The sequence below is a fragment of the Erinaceus europaeus genome, unplaced genomic scaffold, assembly GCF_950295315.1.
Source record: "Erinaceus europaeus unplaced genomic scaffold, mEriEur2.1 scaffold_487, whole genome shotgun sequence".
NCBI classification, from domain to species: domain Eukaryota; kingdom Metazoa; phylum Chordata; class Mammalia; order Eulipotyphla; family Erinaceidae; genus Erinaceus; species Erinaceus europaeus.
In genome coordinates this window covers 15,418-37,408 of record NW_026647547.1, presented here as the reverse complement: position 1 = coordinate 37,408, position 21,991 = coordinate 15,418, and the positions used below count along the sequence as shown (strand labels likewise).

Sequence of the window (21,991 nt, the reverse complement as noted above, 5' to 3'; positions counted from 1 at the left end):
CATCCTATTTCTACTCCCACTCCTGTACCCCAAAGGACCCACGTCCCTCCGGGCTTGGCCTGCCAGGCTCTACTCCGCCCCGCTCCGAGTGCTCATTGGCTAACCAGGGGCAGCCCTGTCTCCATAAATAACAGGATCCCAGGGCATGGAGCCTGGAGAGCCGTTAAAGGAAAGCGCAGCGCCAGCAGCATCTTCTTCCTTGACACCGACACCCTGCGGTTCCAGACCTGGAAGGCAAACTTGCAGACTTAACGGGTTGCCCGGAATCCTTTCCTTTCTTTTCCTCTCCTTATCCCAGAGATAACCGCAGCTCCACTTCAGCCCAGCAGCCCCTGTGGCCACTAGCGCCCCGAGGCTGCTTACGGTTCAGGTTCCTAGAACAGATCTGTTCCTTGCCTCCCCCCAACCCCTCCATCACTCCTGCGGGCTCTTCTCACTTCACTTTCCAGAACCCTCAGGACTCTAACCCTTAACCGGTGAACACCTCTTTAGCAACCTCGTCCCTCCCGATTCCTGAGCATTCATTCCCACGCACCCGCTTTTCCCGGCTACTATGAGCTCCCGGATCAGCAAAAGTAGCTCCCTGGCCGCCTTGCTCCGGCAGCTGCACACCCTGGGACAGCCTCCCAGAACGGTGACGTCTGCTGAATGTGCGGCCCCTCAGGCGCGGGAGGTACCACTCTGCCCGCTGATGGAGCCCGGCCAGACGCAGGACGCAGCCGCCCTCCCTGGCCCCACAAACTGGCCACTACTGGGAAGCCTGCTAGAGATTCTCTGGAAAGGAGGGCTCAAGAAACAGCACCACACGCTGGTAAATACCTTGTGGCGTCCCGAATTCCTCCTTCCACCACCACCGCCCACGGTGCGGTGCGCTCCAAACCTTCCCCCAAGGAACAGGACCCGCGCTCGCGTGAGCTCTGTTGCCTCAGGCACTGTGGTCAGCCCAGAAAAAAGGAGGTGGGAGGCGGGAGGCGGGAGAATCTTTCTTGAGACTACAAAGGATGCTCTCTGACTTCACACTCTACCTATTCGGCTGCAGGCAGAGTACCACAAGAAGTATGGCAAGATATTTCGTATGAAGTTGGGCTCCTTCGACTCTGTGCACCTGGGTTCTCCATGCCTACTGGAAGAGTTGTACCGTACCGAGAGCGCCTATCCCCAAAGGCTGGAGATCAAACCATGGAAGGCCTATCGCGACTATCGCGAGGAAGGATATGGGCTACTGATCCTGTGAGTTTCGGAAGGCAGAATGAGGGACTGGTAGCTGAGTTTCAGACGCTTGGAAATTGGAAAGGGGCACAGATTAGTAGGGTGAACCCTATGCAGGATGAAAAACCAAATCCCACTGTCGGGTAAAGTTTCAAATAGCCTAGAATGGGTTGAAGGAGAGCTGTACTGCACTCAATACTTGCTGGTAACTGGGCAAGACCACACCTTTTACGTAAAAAAAAAAAAAATGCCATAAAAGGGGCTCAGACTTTCAGGTGAGATGCGGTTCTGAAATTGATTACCAAGCAAACTTGTTATACAAGCAAAATTAGCTCCTCCTTTTTTAACATTTTATTTATTTATTAATGAGAAAGATAGGGGAGAGAGGGAGGGGGGAGAGAGAGAGAGGGAGAGAGAGAGAGAGAGAGAGAGAGAGAGAGAGAGAGAAAGAATTGGAGAAAGAACCAGACATCACTCAGGACCTCATGCTTGAGAGTCCAATGCTTTATGCACTGCACCACCACCCTGGACCACACACCTCCCCCCTCTTAAGTCTCTGTAGCCCCCTCCCCATAGGCTCAAACACACACACACACACACACACACACACACACACACACACACACACTTATGATGCTTTTGGCATTGGTCTTCCTTCCTGGAGAGAAGGGCTGGGGGTTTGTTGGTGGTGATGACCTTCTTCTACAGAGAAAGATGAAATGTTTTCCAATAGATAGCATTAAACAAGCTAGCACTTATTTTTTTCTCCAAATTGTAATACTCTATGATTGCATTTTTAAGCTGTAATTACTAAAATTAAAATCCATAATAATGCACTGTGAATCACAGATGTGTGACTGCAAGGAGAAAATACAAAAAAAAAATCATGGTAATAGGCTTTGAAGACAATGCCTAAATTCAGGACATTTTGTGAATTTAGCTTTCATTCTAAGTCCTATGAGAAGAAAGAATGAAAGAATATAAGATTTTTTTTTCTCATCAGATTGATTTTTGTTGGTAAGAAAGGATACTAATGTGCCCACCCTTACTGCTGAGAATTGATGCTTTGAGGCTCCCAGCCCAACTCCCCAAAGCTTTTCAAATGTCCTGAACAAAAATTGCCTGAACTTTGCCTTTCTGGTGCAATCTTTGACTGGGATGAAAAGTGCTCATTCACTCTATTATCAAGTTGGTCACAAATATTCCAATGCTAATAGTAGTCTCTGGTTCTCTATTTCTTGGCATGATTCTCAGTGTGAATATGATTACAAAGTGAAGACAGTTTCAGAAGTCTGTCTGCATTTACTTTTTCTTTCAGTTTCTTATAAGTATGGTTCTGTTTTCTACCTCAGGGAAGGAGCAGACTGGCAGCGGGTCCGAAGTGCCTTTCAGAAGAAACTAATGAAACCAGTGGAGGTTATGAAGATGGACAACAAAATTAATGAGGTTTGCAGATTGGAGTCAAATTTCCTGTGTCTTTGGGGGGAGTCAGGATAATTATGGAGCTTCAAGTCATAGCTACAAGATGCAGAGGATAAAGTAGACAGTCTGGACAATTCAGAGATATTCTTTCTCTCCAGAGAACATCTCCCTCTCCCTAACCATTTAATCCTCTCTCTTTCACCTTATTTTAAAATAATATTGCAGTGAGGGAGCTGTATGAACACAAACTTTGGTACTACATGGTTTTCAGTGTGAACCTCACCCTAACCTGATTATATGATGTAACCTCCCTAAACCTCAGTTTTCCAGTATTTAAAATTCCCAACCCACAGGTTTACACTATTGTATGATGTAAAGTTTATAAGAGTCCTTTATTGGGACATTTGAGTTGGGTTTTGTAGAGCATGTTAAGAGTCTACAGATCAGAAAAAAATGAAGAAGAAAGTTACTCAGGTGGGAAAAATTGTCTGCTAAACTCAATGAAACAGGAAATGACACTGTGCATGCAGAGACTGGTGCATCCAGTACCACTGATGTGACACTTTCTCTGAATGGACAGTTCTTAGCAACCTTTTGGGGAAAGGTATTTGGGCATTATCTTCTAGACAACAGGAAAACAACAGAAGAGTAATTTAGGCAGATAGCAGTAGCCCTTTTTTATTTTTGTTCACTTGGATGTTAATTTTGAACTAAACATGTACCCAAATAACTTCATGCAGATTAAAAATTAAAAACTCAGAAGCTTGTAGGGGCCAAATGATTAATGCAAATGTATAAGACAGATCCAGGAGCAATTTTAGAATGTACAATAGTGTATTTCCTTTCTGGCCTCTAGAGGGAAGAACTGTTCCAACTTCAGCAAATGATGGCTATATAAGAATGCAGAGCCATTGTTCCAGGGCTTGTAGTTATTATTAGTTATTTACAAATAGTAGGAAATGCCTATGTCTATGTTAAATCTCTAGATTTCTCTATGGTAACAAATTTGAACTACTTTCTAGTGCACAATATGCACAAACTAAATATGTCTACTGGTTACTTGGGTAGAATATTTTACAGGACCCAGCCAATATACTCTTGAGTTCAATGACAACTGTCTTAGTCTCTCTTGAAGCATTCTCATCTGATACCTAGGAAATAGTCATGACAATACTTTATACTTCCCAATGTGGTTGTGAAGGTCAGCAAAAACAAGCACATTGTACAGGTCTTATACCATTCAACCTCCTTACTCATTCCAAATCCTGATTTTGAAAACTAACATCTAGATGCCTTACATAACTTGTTCAAGGTCATAAAGTAATTTAGCTATGGAGTTGTATCCAGAATTTTCTAATTTTCTAGCTCCAAGGTCATTATGTTTCATATAATACCATGTAGTAAGGAGATGTTTGCTTGCCCAGATAAGGAGTGGCAAATTGCAGGTTAGTTAAAGCATCAATGTTGTTGCAATGGGCCAATAAGGAAAGCTGAATGATCCCTCATTCATTCATTGTATATCTCATTCTAATGAGAAGAAATATTTTGGTTTCATAATTTAGATCAAAGCAGAATCTTAAGCTTCAGAGTGGTGGCATAAAAGGAGAGATAACATAGGGTGAAGCTGTTAGGGCATAAGCTCAGCGTCCATGAAGAATATGGAATCAGTGATACTCCAATAAGGCACTGTGATGGGCAGTGGCTATATCACATGACAAAATCTAAAGTTAACTTTTTTCTCAACTTTTTTTTTTCCTTCAGGAACTGAAAGGAAATGTGACTTTTGTGTTTTGCTTTGTTCTGTCTTTTAAGGTCTTGGCTGACTTTATGAGGAGAATAGATGAACTCCGTGATGAGAGGGGCCACATTGAAGACTTATACAGCCAACTAAACAAATGGTCATTTGAGAGTAAGTTACCTTCACAGTCTTGTCCAGTTGATTTTATAAATGATTCTAATGGTAAACTGTCTCTGTGGACAGCTCCTTTGCAACCATGTGCTATTGCTGCCTGTAATTGGGAAATGGGGCAAAAGGGCTGTGTCACTCTGTGTGCGCTTTCAGGCACTTCTGTTATGATTTGCTCTATGAGTTGTTTGTGTCATTCTTTGGCAAACATTTACAAAGTGCCAAGCACTTTGCAAGGGACTAGGGACACAGTAGTGAACAAAACAGACTGTCTTGTTCCCATGTAGCTTGGATTCTAGTTACAAGCAGCAAGTACATTACTAGGGAGTGAGGAATCAGGAATGATCATGGACAACATGTCTCCATAAGGCAGGCCCCTGTTGGTAAAGAGACAATGGAAGTGAGAACTAAGGGAAGGGATGGAACAAGCCACTAGGGAATCTGTTGGAAGATTGTTCCAGACATTAGAGGCAGGAAGTGCAAATGCCAGGTTCTATATCTTTGAGGAACTTTCCAGGACCTTGAAGAATGCTGTTGTGTGCAGATTGTATAGAGAGAGGAAGGAGGAGCTGAGAAGGATCCAGCCAGTTCTCAGACAGAACTTTTAGTCTGAGTTAGATAGAGATTCCTGGGAAGTTCTGAAAGTGGTATCATGATTTTCTTTAAGGAATAGAAAGGAATAAGAATCAGAATCCTGCCTTTAAGAGCTCATTGCCATGGGAGAAAGCAGGCAGTTCAATGCAATGAGTCAGTGAGTACCTGACTGGGAGGTTCTGGGCTGTGGGAGAACCACAGAGGGTTGCCTCTTTGGAACTTGGTCAGAGGATGCATCATGGAGATGGTGCCACCTCAGCTAAGACCTGGTGGGTGATTAAGAGTTTATCTGAAGAAAGTAAGAGAAGAAAGGGTGTGGTACACTCAGTTAAGTGCACATATCACCATGCTCAAGGATCTGGGTTCAAGCCCAGGCTCCCCACCTGTAGGGAGAATGCTTCATGAGCAATGAAGCAAGTCTGCAGCTGTCTACCTTTCTCCTTCTCTAGCTTCCTCTCCCTCTCAATTTCTCTGTCCTATCAAATAAAAATAAAGTATAAATATAAAGAAAAAATGACTGCCACGAGCTGTGGATTCCTAGTGCTGGCACCGAGCCCCAGTGATAACGCTGGTGGCATAAATAAATAAATAAACAAATAAATAAATGTATAAAATGGAGGAATAGAGAGTATTCTGTTGAAGGGACAGAAAGGAGTTCAAAATGTCTGGAACAAATATTGCATGTGAGAGGAGAGGCTAAAGCAAGGCAGCTTGGAAATTCACATAAAGTAGGGATGGGCTTTTGGAGCCTGAAAATTCTTGAGAGTTGTAGTAGAGTAGTTGCACAAGGACCCGGGTTCAAGCCCCTGGTCCCCACCTACAGGGGGAATGCTTCATGAGTGGTGAAGCAGGGCTGCAGGTGTCTCTCTGCCTCTCTTCCTATCTCCCCCCTCTCTCAACATTTCTCTCTCTCTATCCAATAGTAAACAAATAAAAAATCTTAAAAAATTAAAATCACCAGAAGTGGTTAAGGGAAAGAAGAGTAAAGAGAAAAAATTATTACAGATTATAACAGTGTATGTTTTGGAAAATGTTTAGTGAAAACAAATTAATAAGCATTAAGGCATTTAGGCATTTTAGCATTTAGGTTTTACTTGTTTGGTTATAACCATTAATGTGGTTACTCTGCTACAAAGAATCCTGAGAAATTGTGCAACTTAATTGTCATTAGAGTCTTAGATCACTCCTTGTTTGTTGCTTCAGGACTGCTATTGTGACACCACTCTAGATAAATTTTGGTTCTCTCAGTGATGAAATTGGGGAGAGGGCCAGATATTGGATATCTCAACAAATACTTAGTGGAATAGTGCTTATATAGAAGATTTGTTTCTATCCTCAGTGATTATTGTTCCAAGTATCTAGATATAAAGCATCCTGACAGAAAAAAAACGTTATTTTCAAATGGTTCAGTATGCATAGAGACACCTTAATTTCCACACACATAAAGACTGTGACCAAGTGTTTACAACTGCTCCATTTGAGTTCAAAATTCACTGTATTATTGTGTCAGTTTAAGTGGGAGTACAATCTTTCAATATAAAAAGTTGAAGTTTTCAGAGTTATGTCTTAGTAAAATGACAATGGTGGAGGGGGAAGGGAAGCAAAGAGAAAATGCTAGCTCAGTCAGCACCTCGCATATAGGATGAACTCAGTTCATAATTGTTGTCTACTTTCATATCTTCAAAGAATTCTCACTGGTCCTATAAAACAATAAAACCTAATAAATGCCTCTAACAACACAGCTAACTCAAAGCACAGTCCCCATCCAACAGCTCTGTTCTCCATCCTCTGATTTCTGTGCAACTGAAATGACTAAGGACAGTCCATTTCTGATCTGGAGATTCTGTAGATCTTGAGATCATGGATATGAAGATAATTCTTTCTTCTGTGTTCGTAGATTTCTCATTTCTCTCTCTCTCTCTCTCTCTCTCTCTCTATCTCTATCTCCTCCTACCCCCCCTTTGTTTGTTAGAAAAGGCTATACTTTTACAAGAGTAAAATTTGAGACTTTAGTAATCAACTAATAATCATAGAAGCCAGTATTGCTCCTCATGTGAAACTATTGATTATTTTAAATGACAGGTATCTGCCTTGTGCTCTATGAGAAGAGATTTGGGCTCCTTCAGAAGAATATAGGAGATGAAGCTTTGAACTTCATCATGGCCATCAAAATAGTAAGCATTTCCTTGGGGGAAAGCAGTCTTGGCATTAGTTTACAGAACTTAACAAACAAGTATCTCAGTGTATCCCCTTGAGAGGCACAATTTATTACAGAATTAAATGTTAATTTTAATGTATATTGTATACTTTCATGTATGTATCTGCACATGTAATAAGGAAGCACATTAAATTATTTGTCTGGATAAAGGTTAAGCAAATATTTCAATTACTTGTGCTATTTTTTTTAAGTCTAATTTTATTTACTCATTTTAATAAGAGAAAGGGAGAGAGAGAGAGAGACCAGAATAGAGGTCAGCTCAAACTCATAGTGGTATAAAAGATTGACCCTGGAATCACGAAGCCTAAGGCATTAAAGTCTATTTTTTCTGTAGGCTGTGCTACATCCCCAATCTAGTATGTACATTAATTTTTTAATAGATAGATGGATATGGTAAACACTTAAACTGCTTTAGGAATGGCTGAAATTTGGAAATTGAAGTGAATGTGAAAGTCATGTTTTGTTTCTTTTTTCCTTTTTAAAATGTAGTTTCTAAGATAGATTTAAAAAAAAAAAAAAACATCCTTTGGAAAATTATCCCAACGATCACTATTACTGTGGCATTGGAGTGGGAGTATATACCACTTTCAGCAAGGAAATCTTTGGACTATGGCCTTTGGGGAGCACAGAAGCTTATTGCTTAGAATGCTCCCCCTCCAGAGAGCCAGTTGTCTTTGAGAAAAAGAAGTTGAGTGACGGATGCTTGTGTTCCTCACAGATGATGAGCACATTTGGGAAGTTGATGGTCACCCCAGTTGAACTGCACAAGAGCCTCAACACCAAAGTATGGCAGGCCCACACACAGGCCTGGGACACCATCTTCAAGTCAGGTAATAAGTCATGAATACCCAGTCTCTCTGTTTCTAGAGCTGCTGCCAGGAAGTCTGGAATATCTTCTTGTCCAGTCACCTTTATACTTTGGTGGAGTCACTTTTCCTGAATACCTTCAAGATCTACAATGGCACGTTTTTGAAGCTATTGTACGATATAGATAAAGTCTAAGCATATAGCTTTTTGTTAAGTTTTTGGAGTACCCAGAGTGCTTATCTGCAAGTACCTAGAAATCAGATACCTAAGTCCCAGTTTTGTCTTTGGATAGGCAGTTTAGCCAACATACTATATATATTTTTAAATAAATAATTCATTGCTTTGTGCATGAAATGGACTCTTAATAATGACAACATCAATAATAAAAGAGTGCCTATTTCAATGCATGTGTTTCTAGGTATGACATAATGTAAAAGCCAAGCATCTTACAACACATCTCAATAGATCAGAACTTTTTCTATTCATTAAGGAGAGTGTAATTGGTAATAGCCACTGTTCTATGGCTATAGAGATATACTTGCACACATTAAATTAAATTCATTTAATTCTCAAACATACCCAAAAATCCACTGTTAGGTCCAAAGTGACAGAATGAGACACATAAAAATATGTAATTCTAATAATTACTTGCTAAGTGATGGCTATGAAAAAAAGGCAAAGAGCTCCAGAGTTCACATTCTAACTGCTGTACCATTTACTGTTATAGTTATTATTAAGCTCTTTCTGCTTAAAATATGACCTGCATCCCAGGTTCACTGGTGTTTTTTGGAGCTTCTTAGAAATGTAACATCAGGTGGGCTGGGCAGTAGCTCAGCGGGTTAAGCACATGGTGCAAAGCTGAAGGGCCGGCTTAAGGTTCCCAGTTTGACCCCTAACTTCCTACCTGAGGGAAGTCGTTTCTCAAGCTGTGAAGCAGGTCTGCAGGTGTCTATCTTTCTCTCTCCTCTCTATCTCCCCCTACTCTCTCTATTTCTCTCTGTCCTATCTAACAACAACAATAGCTATGACAACAATAATAGCTACAACAAGTGAAGCAACAAGGGCAACAAAATGGGGAAAATGGCCTCCAGGAGCACTCATAGTACAGGCACCAAGCCCCAGTGATAACCCTGGAGGCAAAAAAGAAAGAAAGAAAGAAAGAAAGAAAGAAAGAAAGAAGAGAGAGAGAGAGAGAGAGAGAGAAAGAAAGAAAGAAAGAAAGAAAGAAAGAAAGAAAGAAAGAAAGAAAGAAGGAAAGGAAGAAAGGTAACATCAGGGCCAGGTTCAATGAGTTTTGGCATCAAGATTAGAACCCTGGAACCACATGGTACAGGAAGAAATTCCATAGATGATGGAGCAGTTCTGTGGCACTTCTCCTTGTCTTTGTTGTGTGGTATATCTTTATCTTTTTAAAATTTTATTTATTTTTAATGATATATATATATTAATCTTTATTGGTTTATTGTATATAAATAGCCAAAAATTGAGAGGGAAGGATTGAGAGAGAGAGAGAGAGAAAGAGGGAGAGAGACCTGCAGCACTGCCTCATCACTTGTAAAGCTTTCCCTCTGCAGGTGGGAACCAGGGGCTCAAACCCAGGTCCTTGTGTTTTGTAACATGTGCGCTGAAACAAATGCACCACCACCTGACCCCTCTATCTTTGTCTCTGAAATAAAAAGAGTAAAAGTCAGCATAGTAGCAGTGGAATTACAACTATATATATATATGAGATGGAACTTCTGTGTCCATTACAGGCCCCTGATTCAGAATCTGCACATAAAGATGCCCAAATGATTATGAGCATGTAAATGTTTAACTGATCTTGTTCATGAGGGCATTGATAAGTCCCTATCCACTCAACAAGGCACAACAAGCACAGCAAGTTATTAATGTCCTATAAAGACTTTATAGATGGTTCAAAAAGATTTGATGTTAAGATTCTCAGTCATAATTTTCCTTGTCCTGATTTTCAACTGACTCTCTTCCTTTTCTCTTCTTGAATAGTCAAATCTTGTGTTGACAATCGGTTAGAGAAATATTCTGAGCAGCCCAGCATGGATTTCCTTTGTGACATTTATCACCACAATCAGCTTTCAAAGAAAGAATTGTATGCTGCTGTCACTGAGCTACAGCTGGCTGCCGTGGAAACGGTAAGGGAAGACTTGTAAACTTCTTTTTAGGCCAATTTTGAAGTAGGTATACTACTCACTTCTTCCACAAAGATTAAGTGAGTGTTTACTTAGCGAATGGAATATCCAAAGTATGGCTTTTATTCTAATATATATATATATATTGAGGAGAATGCATGTGCCTTACCATGCACTTAACCCAGGTTTGAGCCCCAGTACTACATGGTACTATCACTGGCAATGGAAGAAGTTCTGTTGCTGTGTGGTATCTTTCTCCATCCCTATCTGAATGAAAAAGTGACCCAAAAGTGGTGGACTCCAGCCTTTCTCTCCCTTCACCACACACACACACACACACACACACACACACACACACACACACACACACACACACACACTGCTTTAATGGTGAAAATACAGAGCAGGATATAAATGGCAAGCATGCAAGCTGCTATGGGAAGGCAATAAAATTCCACTCCATGGCAAGGTAGCCTAGTTTTTTAAAAATGTTTGTATTTTAGGTGGTTGCACATGTTATCCCCATACTGTTTTAATAAGAGTTGTTTTTTTATTTTTAAAATTTATTTATAAAATAAAAAATAAAATCAGTAAGACCATAGGATAAGAGGGGTACCTTGCCACATAATTCCCACCACCAGAGCTCTGTACCCCACCACCCCCTTGAAAGAGTTCCTCTTTTTTGTCTCTCTGGGAACATGGACCCAGGATCATTATGGGGTACAGAGGTGGAAGATCTGACTTCACTAATTGCTTCTCTACTGAACATGGGTGTTGGCAGGTTGGTTCATACTCCCAGCCTGTTTCTATCTTTCCCTAGTGGGACAGGAATCTAGAGAGGTGGGACTCCAGAGTACATTGGTGAGGTCGTCTGCCCAAGGAAGTCAGGTTGGCATTATGGTAGCATCTGCAACTTGGTGGCTGAAAAGGCATTAAGATATAAAGCAGAACAAACTGTTTAATAATTAGAAACCTAAAGGCAAGAATACAGCAGATGAGATCTGGGGTCTCCATTTTGAAGAAATCCAGTAGGTCTATTTTAGTTATATTCCAAGGACCCCATGACTTTACTAGTTTTGGCCTGAGCAAAATTTGTAAACCAAGTGTATTTGGGGAAACTTGATTTCAACTGAAGTGAAATAGCTAATTTTAAAAACCAATAGTATGACCCAACGTGGTTAATAGTCCTTATAAGTACTCAATGTAGACTGAATCCAAACACAAGGACTTAAAAGTATGCAATTGAGTTTAATTGTCTTTGTTTCTTTTTTAACATTCTTTTCTTTATTGGAGGATTAATGTTTTATAGTTGCCAGTAAATACAATAGTTTGTACATGCATACCATTTCTCGGTTTTCCACATAACAATACAACCCCCACTAGGTCCTCTGTCAACCTTTTCTAAGACCTGTACTATCCCCCCCCACCACCTACCCCAATTTAATTGTCTTTGATTTTTTTTTTCTTTTTTGTCTCCAGGGTTATTGCCAGGGTTCGGTGCCTGCACTACAAACCCACTGCTCTTGCAGCCATTTTTAAGATTTAATATCATTTTCTAGTAGTTTTGGATAGAACAGAGACAGATTGAGAGGGGGAGAGGAAGATAGAGAGGGAGAGAGAAAGCCACCTATGGACCTGCTTCACTGTCTGTGAAGTGATTCCCCCCCCCAGCAGGTAGGAAGCTGGGGGTTCAAACTGGGATCCTTAAATGGGTCCTTACTCTTGGTACTATGTGTGCTTAACGCAGTGCACCACTGCCTGGCTCCCTGATTCATGTTTTGAGTTATCATTGGAGTGAGCAGGTTAATATTTTTCATAGGGTTAACTTTTATTACACTTTTATAAGTCTCAGAGGAGAGTGAATACTAGTTTATTTCCTTTCCATGTTTCCCCTTTCCATTCTTATTTGAAGAAAATTTAGAGTTTTCTATAATAGGGAATACCAAAGTTGCAAGCTCTAGAATTCCCTGTCAAAAATAAGAAGACATTTTAGCTCATTTTCCTCTTAAATCCATTACCCTAAGAGACTACTTAGAGGGACAAAGTAAAGCTTGACTCTGTTCTGTTTTCCTTCTCACTGGAATGTAAGTTATCTGAATGCAAAGACCTTGTTTTGACTGTGATATGTTTCCCAAGATGTAGAAGAATAGTTGGCATTTAATAGGTGTTTAAGAAATATGTGTTCTTCCAGTAAGTGAAAGGATTCAGAATCTAGTGAATGCCTCCTGTGTGCTTGATAAAGTTACTGGTGGTTTAGAGATTATTACAAACAGATAACCACATGAAATGTAAATGTTAATACAGAAGACAGACAATATACATGTCAATAAACAAGGAAACACGGTCATTACAGAGAGAGAGAGAGAGAGAGAGAGAGGAAGTAGGCTTTCCTACTGGAATAATGAGAGAGAAAAAAAGTCAGTCATTGAAATGTATGTTTGGAGACCTCTCCAAGTAGAGGCCAGGGCAAAAGCAAAGTTCTTAAGATTAAAAGAAGGATGATGTTGGAAAACTAGCAATTGTTGAGATTTGATAGATCAATGGTCTATACTAGCTAAGTGCCTTGGGATTCTTTTGCACATGTGACAAAAATATTTGGAGTAACCTGATTACATTTACATTTTGAACATTAGATTAGCTGGTAAGCTGAGAGATGACCTAGCACAGGAAGAATAGGGATCAAAAAGCCAGCTTTGAGATCCCTCTCCTTCACCAAGGTCAAGCCAGGATAGTTTGTTTCAGGAGGTTTCCCAGGCCACTTCTCCTCCATTTATCCCTGCAGTTAACTTAAAAGGCTCAGGCTGTCTTATAGGGCTTTGGTGAAAGCTACAGTTATCTGTCTTTTGGAAACTCTATTTGGTACTTGCGGTAAGGTAGTCACTGATATGGCTAAATGTATCTGTTTAAGTTCTGGCTATTCTGGAAGTCACATTTGGAGAATCAGAGAAATTTGAAAGTATATCTAATTTGGTGGCTACACCCTCTTCCTGTTTTGTAAATGGTACTCTTGTAGTGTTGCCATCCACAGTTTATTTGCAGTAGAGGCTTCTAGTTCTTTGACATGAAGAAGACTGCCTTGGAGGCAGGCATCGTCTTCCAAAAATAATAAATGCCATTGGCTCCAAAATGTCCTCCTCTTTGTTCATTTATGTAAGCAGTACATGGCACTTAACAAAAGCGTCTTCATGTCTGCAGAAGGAGGTCACAATGACCATTTTTAGGGGGGGTATTTGGGTAAAATTAGCTAAAAAAGAAAAGACCTGAAAAACAAACACATATAACTGCTAGTGGTGAATATTATGACTAAAAGCTGCACTGACTATTTCCACCAATATTTTTTCTCTTCTCATTGCCTTTGGAAAGGAAATAAAGGGTGCCACTTAAAAGCCTTGAGCTTTTGTCAGAGACTGTGGCTGGTTCCTTGAAGTAATCAGATCGAGGCTAGAATTTCTTAATTTGGTGTTGGCATGGTCCTACGAGGGATCTTTGTACTTATGTGGCAGAAGCCCTGAGTATAGATAATGTCCTTTTGTGTGGTAATTTCTTAGGGCTTGACAACAAAGTTTTTTTCTCAGTTCCAGAAATGAAGTTCCTTATGTATTTTCAATGTAAAATGAAAAACACTCACATTAAGAACAACTTTATCTTCTCTGTCCCTCTCTCTCATCAATTTTAATACTTGTACATTATACAGATTTAATTGAGATTATTATAAATTGATATGCAGTTCTAAGAAAAATAGAGTAGACTACCTCTTTATATTGAATAACAACAAATCATTGTCATAACTGAAAACTGACAAAGATACAACCCACACATCTTATTTCTACTTCACTAGTTTTTATACATAATCATTTGAATTCAACTTCTGTATCAAATGATATTTTCAATGATGAAATGCAGATGATCATTTAAAATATTTTTACTTTTAAAGGATTTAAGAACTTCTTTACTAAAGTTCACATTTTGATTCTCCACAGTAAATAAGCTTTTTTTTTTTTTTGCCTCCAGTGTTACTGCTGAGGCTTGGTGCTGGCGCTATGAATCCACTGTTCCTGGTGACCATCTTTTTCATTTTATTGGATAGGACAGGGAGAAATTGAGGGAGGAGGGAGAGATAGAGGAAGATAGATATCTGCAGACCTGTTTTACCACCCATGAAGTGTCCCTCCTACAGGTGGAGAGCGGGGGCTTGAACCAGGGTCCTTGTGCTTAGTACTATGTGTGCTTAACCAGATGTACCATTAAAATGCATTTAATAGATGCATTTTTGTAAAGTAAAATTGATGTCATACACAGTGTTTGTTTATACACAGCAAATAAGAGCATATGAAAAAATATCAACAATACATTTACAGAGCCAGGTGGTAGGCATCACCTGTGGTTAGTTCTCACTGTTTTAAGGTGATTTATTTGCAGAAACTCAAGTGTGTGTTCATTTGACTTTCAGACAGCGAACAGCTTAATGTGGATTCTCTACAATTTGTCTCGTAATCGACATGTGCAGCAAAAGCTTCTTAAGGAAATTCAGACTGTATTGCCTGAAAATCAGATGCCCCGGGCAGAGGATTTGAAGAATATGCCATATTTAAAAGCCTGTATGAAAGAATCTATGAGGTAAAAACAAATGACAAAGGCAATACCAGTACTAGAAAGCTATTATGACACATATATAATGAGGAACCCCCTCTACCTCCATATTGCTCATGGGCGCTTCTCACATTTGAACATAATTATCAGATTGCCAAGGAAACCTTGGGAGCGTATTCATTTCTGTTGCTCATTTCCTAAATAATTTGGACAAATTCTATCATCTTATAACATCAGCATTCTCTCTTTAAATCAGTAATAATACTCATTTTTAAGTAAAATATTTTGTTTGTGTATCTTTGGGTAGAGCAGAGAGAAATTGTGAGAGAAAAGAGAGGGAGATAGGGAGGGAGAAAGATAGACACCTGCAGCACTATTTCACCGCTCATGAAGCACCACCTGTACAGGTAGGAACCTGGAGCTTGAACCTACACCTTTTCACATTATAGCATGTGCACTCAACAGAATGAACCACTGCTATGCCTCCATTAATACTATTATTATTTTAAATAATTTTATTTTAATTAGATAAAAGCAGAGAGGGAGATAAATATAGAGACACAGAGAGAAACACCAGAGTACTGCTTAACTCTGGCTTATGATGGTTATAGTGGTGCTGGCAATTGAACCTGGAACCTCACAGCCTCAGGCCTGAAAGACTCATGCATAACCATTGTGTTGTCTCCCCAGCTACAGTAATACTATTCTAATGAATACTACAGGCACTTATTAAAATTATGAACATGACTGACATAATATGATAGTTCAGTAAAGTTGTCATATTATTGTATAAGACACAGAGACATCTTTTGCATAGAGTCTCTGCTAGAAAATGTTTTCTTTGTAAAACAGTTTACCTCCTTATAAGAAAACAAAACCTACAATGTTTCAGGATTAGAATGACATCATTCCCCACCTGAAGGGGGGAAGCTTCACAAATGGTGAGCAGGGCTGTAGGTGTCTCTCTGTTTCTGTCCCTTTCTATCCCTTTTCTCTCTAAATTTCTCTCCTATCAAACAGAATAAAGTTTAAAACAATTCTTTAAAAAATTAGAAGGAAATAATTTAAATTCCTGAAAAGCAGATAGGGAAAATCCTAGAATGAATATCACATTTAGGGGCCAGGCAGTGGCATACCTGGCTAAGTGCATACATTTACAGTGTGCAAGGACTCAGGTTCAAGGCCCTGGTCCCCACCTGAAGGAGGGAAGCTTCACAAGTGGTGAAGCAGGGCTTCAGGTATCTATCTTTCTCCCTCCCTATACCCCCCTCCTCTCTCAATTTCTCTCTGCCCCATCCAATAAATAAAAATTTTAAAAAATTAAAAATAAAAACTTAAAAATCATATATTACATTTAAGGGTGAAACATTAAAAGCATACTCATTAAAGTCTTTGATGAAACAGAGGTAAATTACAATGAACTAGCCAATCTTTTCCTGAGCATGTAGCCAACACAAGAAATAAAGACAAGATGGCTAAATTTGGTGAAGGAGGAGGCAGCGCTTTCTTTATGATGAGTTAAGACTGTGTTCTGTTTTTGAGTGATTTTAGGCAGCAAGTCCTTATTGGATCAGAATTTGCATTCTCATTGACACTGAGTGAGAACTTGGTCTGTGCTCAGTCTTTGATTTGTTTTTCTAGGCTTACTCCCAGTGTACCATTTACAACTAGGACTCTGGACAAGACAACAGTCCTGGGTGAATATGCTTTACCCAAAGGAGTAAGTAGAATTTTACAGTTTGCACTTTACAGAGCTTTAGAGGATAAGCTTACCAAATACTCATCAAATTTCCTAACCACATTTAGGGAGGGAAACATTCAGTTGGGAAATCAATTTACTATAGTATAAATTGATAGTTAACATGTTTCATAGTATGATATGAGGAATATTGGCTATGGAGGCAGAGAAACATGGAATTCTAGTGTAGTCTTGAGTAAGCTGGATAAGGTCTTGTGAGCCTCAGTTTGCTCATCTGTAAAATGAAGATAATGATAGAGTCTACTACACACGCCTATGAATGAGAAGGCAATACAAATCTTATAGTCCTTTTAAAGTTATATTTATTTATTGTATAGAAACCGTCATAAATTGGGAAAGTAGGAGAAGATAGGAAGAGAGACAGAGAGATATCTACAGACCTACTCCACCACTCATGAATCTTTCCTCCTGCATGTGGGGACTGAGGGCTCAAGCCTGGGTCCTTGTGCACTGTAATATGCACTCAAATAGGTGTGATACCACCCAGACCCTAAATTTTATAGTTCTTCACCTGGCACTTTCCAAGTACTTGGGAAAGGTTAGAAATGCAGTTGTAAATTTGTAAAAAAAAAAAAAAAAAAAAAAAAAAGAAAGAAAGAAAGAAAGAAAGAAAGAAGGAGAAATACAGTTGTAAATTTGTAGACGACCTTATATATTTGTAAGGTGGTCACTTTTGTAAATTTTGCTATTCGAATATTTTCTTCTGATTCTTTCATTTATTATTATTTATTTTCAATATGTTTCTTCTGTATATTTTCAGACAGTATTGACACTAAATACCCAGGTCTTGGGGTCCAATGAAGAAAATTTTGAAGATTCAAGCCAGTTTAGGCCAGAACGATGGCTCCAAGAGAAGAAAAAGATTAATCCTTTTGCTCACCTTCCATTTGGTGTTGGGAAAAGAATGTGCATTGGTCGCCGTCTGGCAGAACTTCAGCTCCACTTGGCTCTTTGTTGGGTAAGACCTTGATGAATTTCTGTATGTGTTCTATGCAATTCCGTAAGGCAGGAGAGAGGGTAATTCTGTCATCTGTGTGTATTTGTGTTGCAGATCATTCGCAAATATGACATTGTGGCTACAGATCAGGAACCTGTGGAGATGCTGCACTTGGGTATCTTGATGCCCAGCCGGGAGCTCCCTATAGCTTTTCACCAGCGATAAGACTCTCAAGGTGAGTGTCTGAAGTGCTGTGAAGAGCCAAGGGTGAATCAAATTAAGAAATCAGCAAGATTCAAGTTTGACTCTAATGCTCTGGTGACCTTGAGCCTCCACATTGTTTTTATTTGTAAAAATGATATCAAATATTATTTTAGTTTCCAGAAAGTTTATATGACTACTAAATATTTAGCCCAGAATCTGACGTTAGCCAAGTCAATAAATGCCAGCTGCTATTAAACTTTGTATGTAAATAACAGGGGAGAACAAACCTTTTTTTTTTTTTTTTTAGTAAAGAGTCAGCAAGTATATATCTCTTTGGACCACAGGTTGTCTCTTGTCCACTTATTTCTGTCTTGTAGCATTAAAGCTACATAGACAATTCTTTAGTGAATAAGTGAGATGATTGTACTACTTTTCTGTTGTTATCATTACAATTACTAAAAACTTAGTGACTTTGGCAACACATGTTTGAAATAGATTTATTCATTCATTTTAAGAAAGAGAGTGTATATTCCGCATATACTAGGCATATGTCTTATTGGCATTTGAATTTAGGATTCCATGTTTGCCAGTCCTGTGCTGTACCACTGTGCCACTTCCTAGACAGCATAATACACATTTATTATCTTACTGTTTTTTAGGTCAGTAATTTCATGCTGCTCTTAACAGATTGAAATGGAAGTGTTGGCATGGTTGTGTCCCTTTCTGGATGAACCAGGGAAAAATATCCTTCCTTGATAATTTGAATGTTTATAGAATTTAGTTCCTCGTGGTTGTAAGACCGAGGTTTTGGGGGCCAGGTAGTAGCACATCTGGTTGAGCAAAACACATCACAGTGCACAAGGACCCAGGTTCAAGCCCCCTGCTCCCCATCTGTAAGAAAGAAGCTTCAAAAGTAGTGAAACATTGCTGCAGGTATCTTCCTGTTTCTATTTATCTTCCCCTTTCTCTCCAGAGAAATAAAATTTCTCTGTCCTATCCAATAAAAACAAATAAGTAAATATTTAAAAGAAAGGTTGAGGTACTTATTTTATTCCTAGTCCCAATTTCTAGAGTATCTTTTGCTCATGATCTCTTCCTCCATCTTCAAAGCAGCAAAAGCCATTTTCCTCTATCACCATATTTTGACTCTCTCCTTCTTATCTCTTTGATAGAGTCTTAGCTTTTTGATAGAGTCATAGTCTCTCCATTTGAAGGTCCACAACCTTAACCACAGCTGCAGAATTTATTGTGTTACACAAAGGAACATATCCTGAAGTTTAGAAAATTGAATGTGTTTTGATGTTCACTATTCTACCTAGTTAGAACATGTTTAAATAAAGCTTTGTTTGTAAAAACAGGAGGTGAGATTTATTTGATCATTTGGGTTAGCAGATATGTGAATATATTTGCAAGCTGATATTAAATACAATATAGTCCATTTTTCTGTAGTATACTATTTACTACCTTTTCTTATAGTATAGATTTTTCTCAAACTAATTTCATTGTCATTTTTAAAAATTACAGTTTAATAATTTTCTTTAAATTAATACTTGCATGATATTAATACATGTCTAATAGTATACTTTAGCTTTATTTCCAGACAAAATTTTCTTGATGAAATTATTTTTTCAGCCTAGTTTTTTTCCCTAATTCATAATAAAATATTTTTTATAAGACTATGGAAATGATAAGAATTAACTTGAATAATCTCTAATATCTTCTTTGGCATTTCTGACACATCTTCATAGAATTATTTGTCAGTGTTCAGACTCTTCAAATCCTTCACTTTCAAGGACAGCTTTTAATATTTGTATAGTTATTATTTGTTAATCATGAGTTAAGGAACAGTTGATATGTGGTTTATGTCTTATAGATAAAATTTCTCTGCGAGAAACACCAAATGACTTTCTTCCCATGTATCTGGCACCACTCAGCCATTTGCCAAATTCTGAGCATTGCAATAGAGTAGAATCAAGCAGGATAATTAAAGGATTAGAGTTTAACTTTGAAATGTATTTATTCAACAAGGACAATATATGAATTTATCATGGTGAACTTCATCTTTGTGAAGAGCCTATGGAAAACATTGGTTTGAATTATAATCTACTATTTTTGCTTTGAAATAAAATGGTACTATTTTGTTTTCTAGATTTCTCCCCACCAAAACCAAGAGGAGACATTTTGACTCTTCTGGAAGAATGTTGCTATGACTGCTTCTTTTATTCTCCTCCTTTTTAATTTTACTTTATTTTAACCAGAGCACTGTTTAGCTCTGGCTTTTGATGATATAGAGGATTAATCCTGGAACTTTGGAACTTCAGGGAAGAGTCTGTTTACATAAAAGTCATGCTATTTCCCTTACCCTATGACTTTCTAAGTTACTAAAAAACAACTTCAAATCCAAGAGCCAAAATACAGTATATAAAGAACACTTGGGCTCAGGAATTTATACACTCAGATCTCTACAAATTTTAAAGAAATACTTTCTACATAGATGATGATATTTATTGAGATTGTATTTGATTCAGGAAGGTGAATTAACTGGATCAATGCACTTTGGCTGTGCTTATTGAGGTTAGCATTGTATTGATTTGCATAAGAAAGTCCATTATCCTGTTTTCTCTTGCATCTAATGATAAAGAAGGCAGGGTAGACCCTTCTAAGTTAAGTAGGCATAAGTCATTGTATGTTTTGGTCCCTGCCTTACCAAACTTATTTCTTGAATTTTTACTTCTCAAGATTAAGTTTACATTTCATAGTGAAAAGCCCACAGCAGCTAGATTATCTGGTGCTTGCAGTAATATTGTCCATTCATTTACAGTAAGTCTGTTAGTATGATACTTAAAAATAAATAACTTTTTTTAGTAATGTACACAACATTAAATGTTAGTTAATGTTATCAGGTGCCCATAAAACTATATCATTTCTGTGTTTAAATAGAAACATCATTAGGAATTAGAAATAAATTAAGAATTAGCTTAATAAAATCAAAATCATTTATTTAAGACATTCTTTATCATTTGCTGTGCCATCATTTTGATAGAGGGCCCTGAAATTATTTACTTAATGTATTTACTTAGGACATTATGGAATGGATCAATTATTTTAAAATTATATATGTGTTCGTAATGGAAATTTATTTATGTCGTTTTAAAAAATGTACATGGCATTTGATTTAGGGTCTATGATTTAAAGGATGCTTTTTGAGGCTTAGTTATAGCTTAAAAATATTTTATAACCATTGGTAAGTCATTTCCAGTCCTTAAATTTTCTAGCTATGTATTGAGACTGTAATAAAGTGTGCATTTTATATTACTATATTACATTTATTATGTGATCTAAGTGCCTGCATAAAATATGATGTCTTCCATGAGAAATACATAGAGAATAATGCAATGTTTTAAAGACTTCTTAAAATTGTGTTTACATACAGTTTGTTTACACATTTTACAACTATTTTCCTAAAGACTGAATATTTATACACATAGGATAAATATTTTCCTGCTTAGGTTATATTTTTACATTTGGGTAAATAAGTATATATTATGAAAAGTGAGTGCATGATTTCTTCTATAAAATCATGTTGAGAACTGTAAATCCCCCTGTATTATCAGCTTCAGTTGTATGTGTTTTTTAGTTCTCCAAGAACAAGAATAAAAGTTTCAAAACATTTGACAGATGTTTCATCCTCATTACATTTGTTAAAACATTCAGACTTTGTCCCTTACTAGAAAATGTGCTCATGTAGTCAAGTAATAAGCTCTAAATTATGAAATCTGGGAGTCAGGTGGTAGTGCAGCATGTTAAGTGCATGTAGCACAAAACACAAGGACAGGCATAAGGACCCTAGTTCGAGCCCTGGCTCCCTGCCTGCAGGGGAGTCACTTCACAAGTGGTGAAGCAGGTCTGCAGGTGTCTGTCTTTCTCTCCCCCTCTCTGTCTTTCCCCTACTCTCTCCATTTCTCTCTGTCCTATCCAACAACGACAACAACAATAATAACTACAACAATAAAAACAACAAGGGCAACAAAAGGGAATAAATAAATATAAAAAATTATGAAATCTATTTACGTAGAAACATAGACTTTCATAGCAGTTTTCTAGAAACATGAGGATTAAAATAGCAAAATAAATTTTCATTTGTTTATTACTCAAATATTTTTTTTAGTTCTAGTTTCTTCTAGTTCCATATCCTTCA

The 21,991-nt window shown here is 38.2% G+C and overlaps 1 protein-coding gene across 1 annotated transcript; it reads left to right on the top strand.

The window, feature by feature from the left end:
* Positions 1-230: 230 nt before the first annotated feature.
* Positions 231-21,782, top strand: LOC103122375 (1,25-dihydroxyvitamin D(3) 24-hydroxylase, mitochondrial). The gene is made up of 12 exons (XM_007532971.3): positions 231-811; positions 1,040-1,230; positions 2,562-2,655; positions 4,444-4,540; positions 7,214-7,305; positions 8,068-8,179; positions 10,161-10,306; positions 14,754-14,920; positions 16,535-16,613; positions 17,413-17,610; positions 17,704-17,824; positions 19,943-21,782. Exons 1-11 carry the CDS (start codon positions 554-556, stop codon positions 17,812-17,814), a joined length of 1,545 nt encoding a protein of 514 aa, XP_007533033.1. The 5' UTR covers positions 231-553; the 3' UTR covers positions 17,815-17,824; positions 19,943-21,782.
* Positions 21,783-21,991: the final 209 nt, after the last annotated feature.

Bases quoted from the DNA above. Each gene is read 5' to 3' on its own strand.
- LOC103122375 (XM_007532971.3), top strand. From the start codon at position 554: ATGAGCTCCCGGATCAGCAAAAGTAGCTCCCTGGCCGCCTTGCTCCGG. The intron at 2,656-4,443 runs GTTTGCAGATTG...CTGTCTTTTAAG, and splicing joins TGGACAACAAAATTAATGAG to GTCTTGGCTGACTTTATGAG. The intron at 10,307-14,753 runs GTAAGGGAAGAC...TTTGACTTTCAG, and splicing joins AGCTGGCTGCCGTGGAAACG to ACAGCGAACAGCTTAATGTG.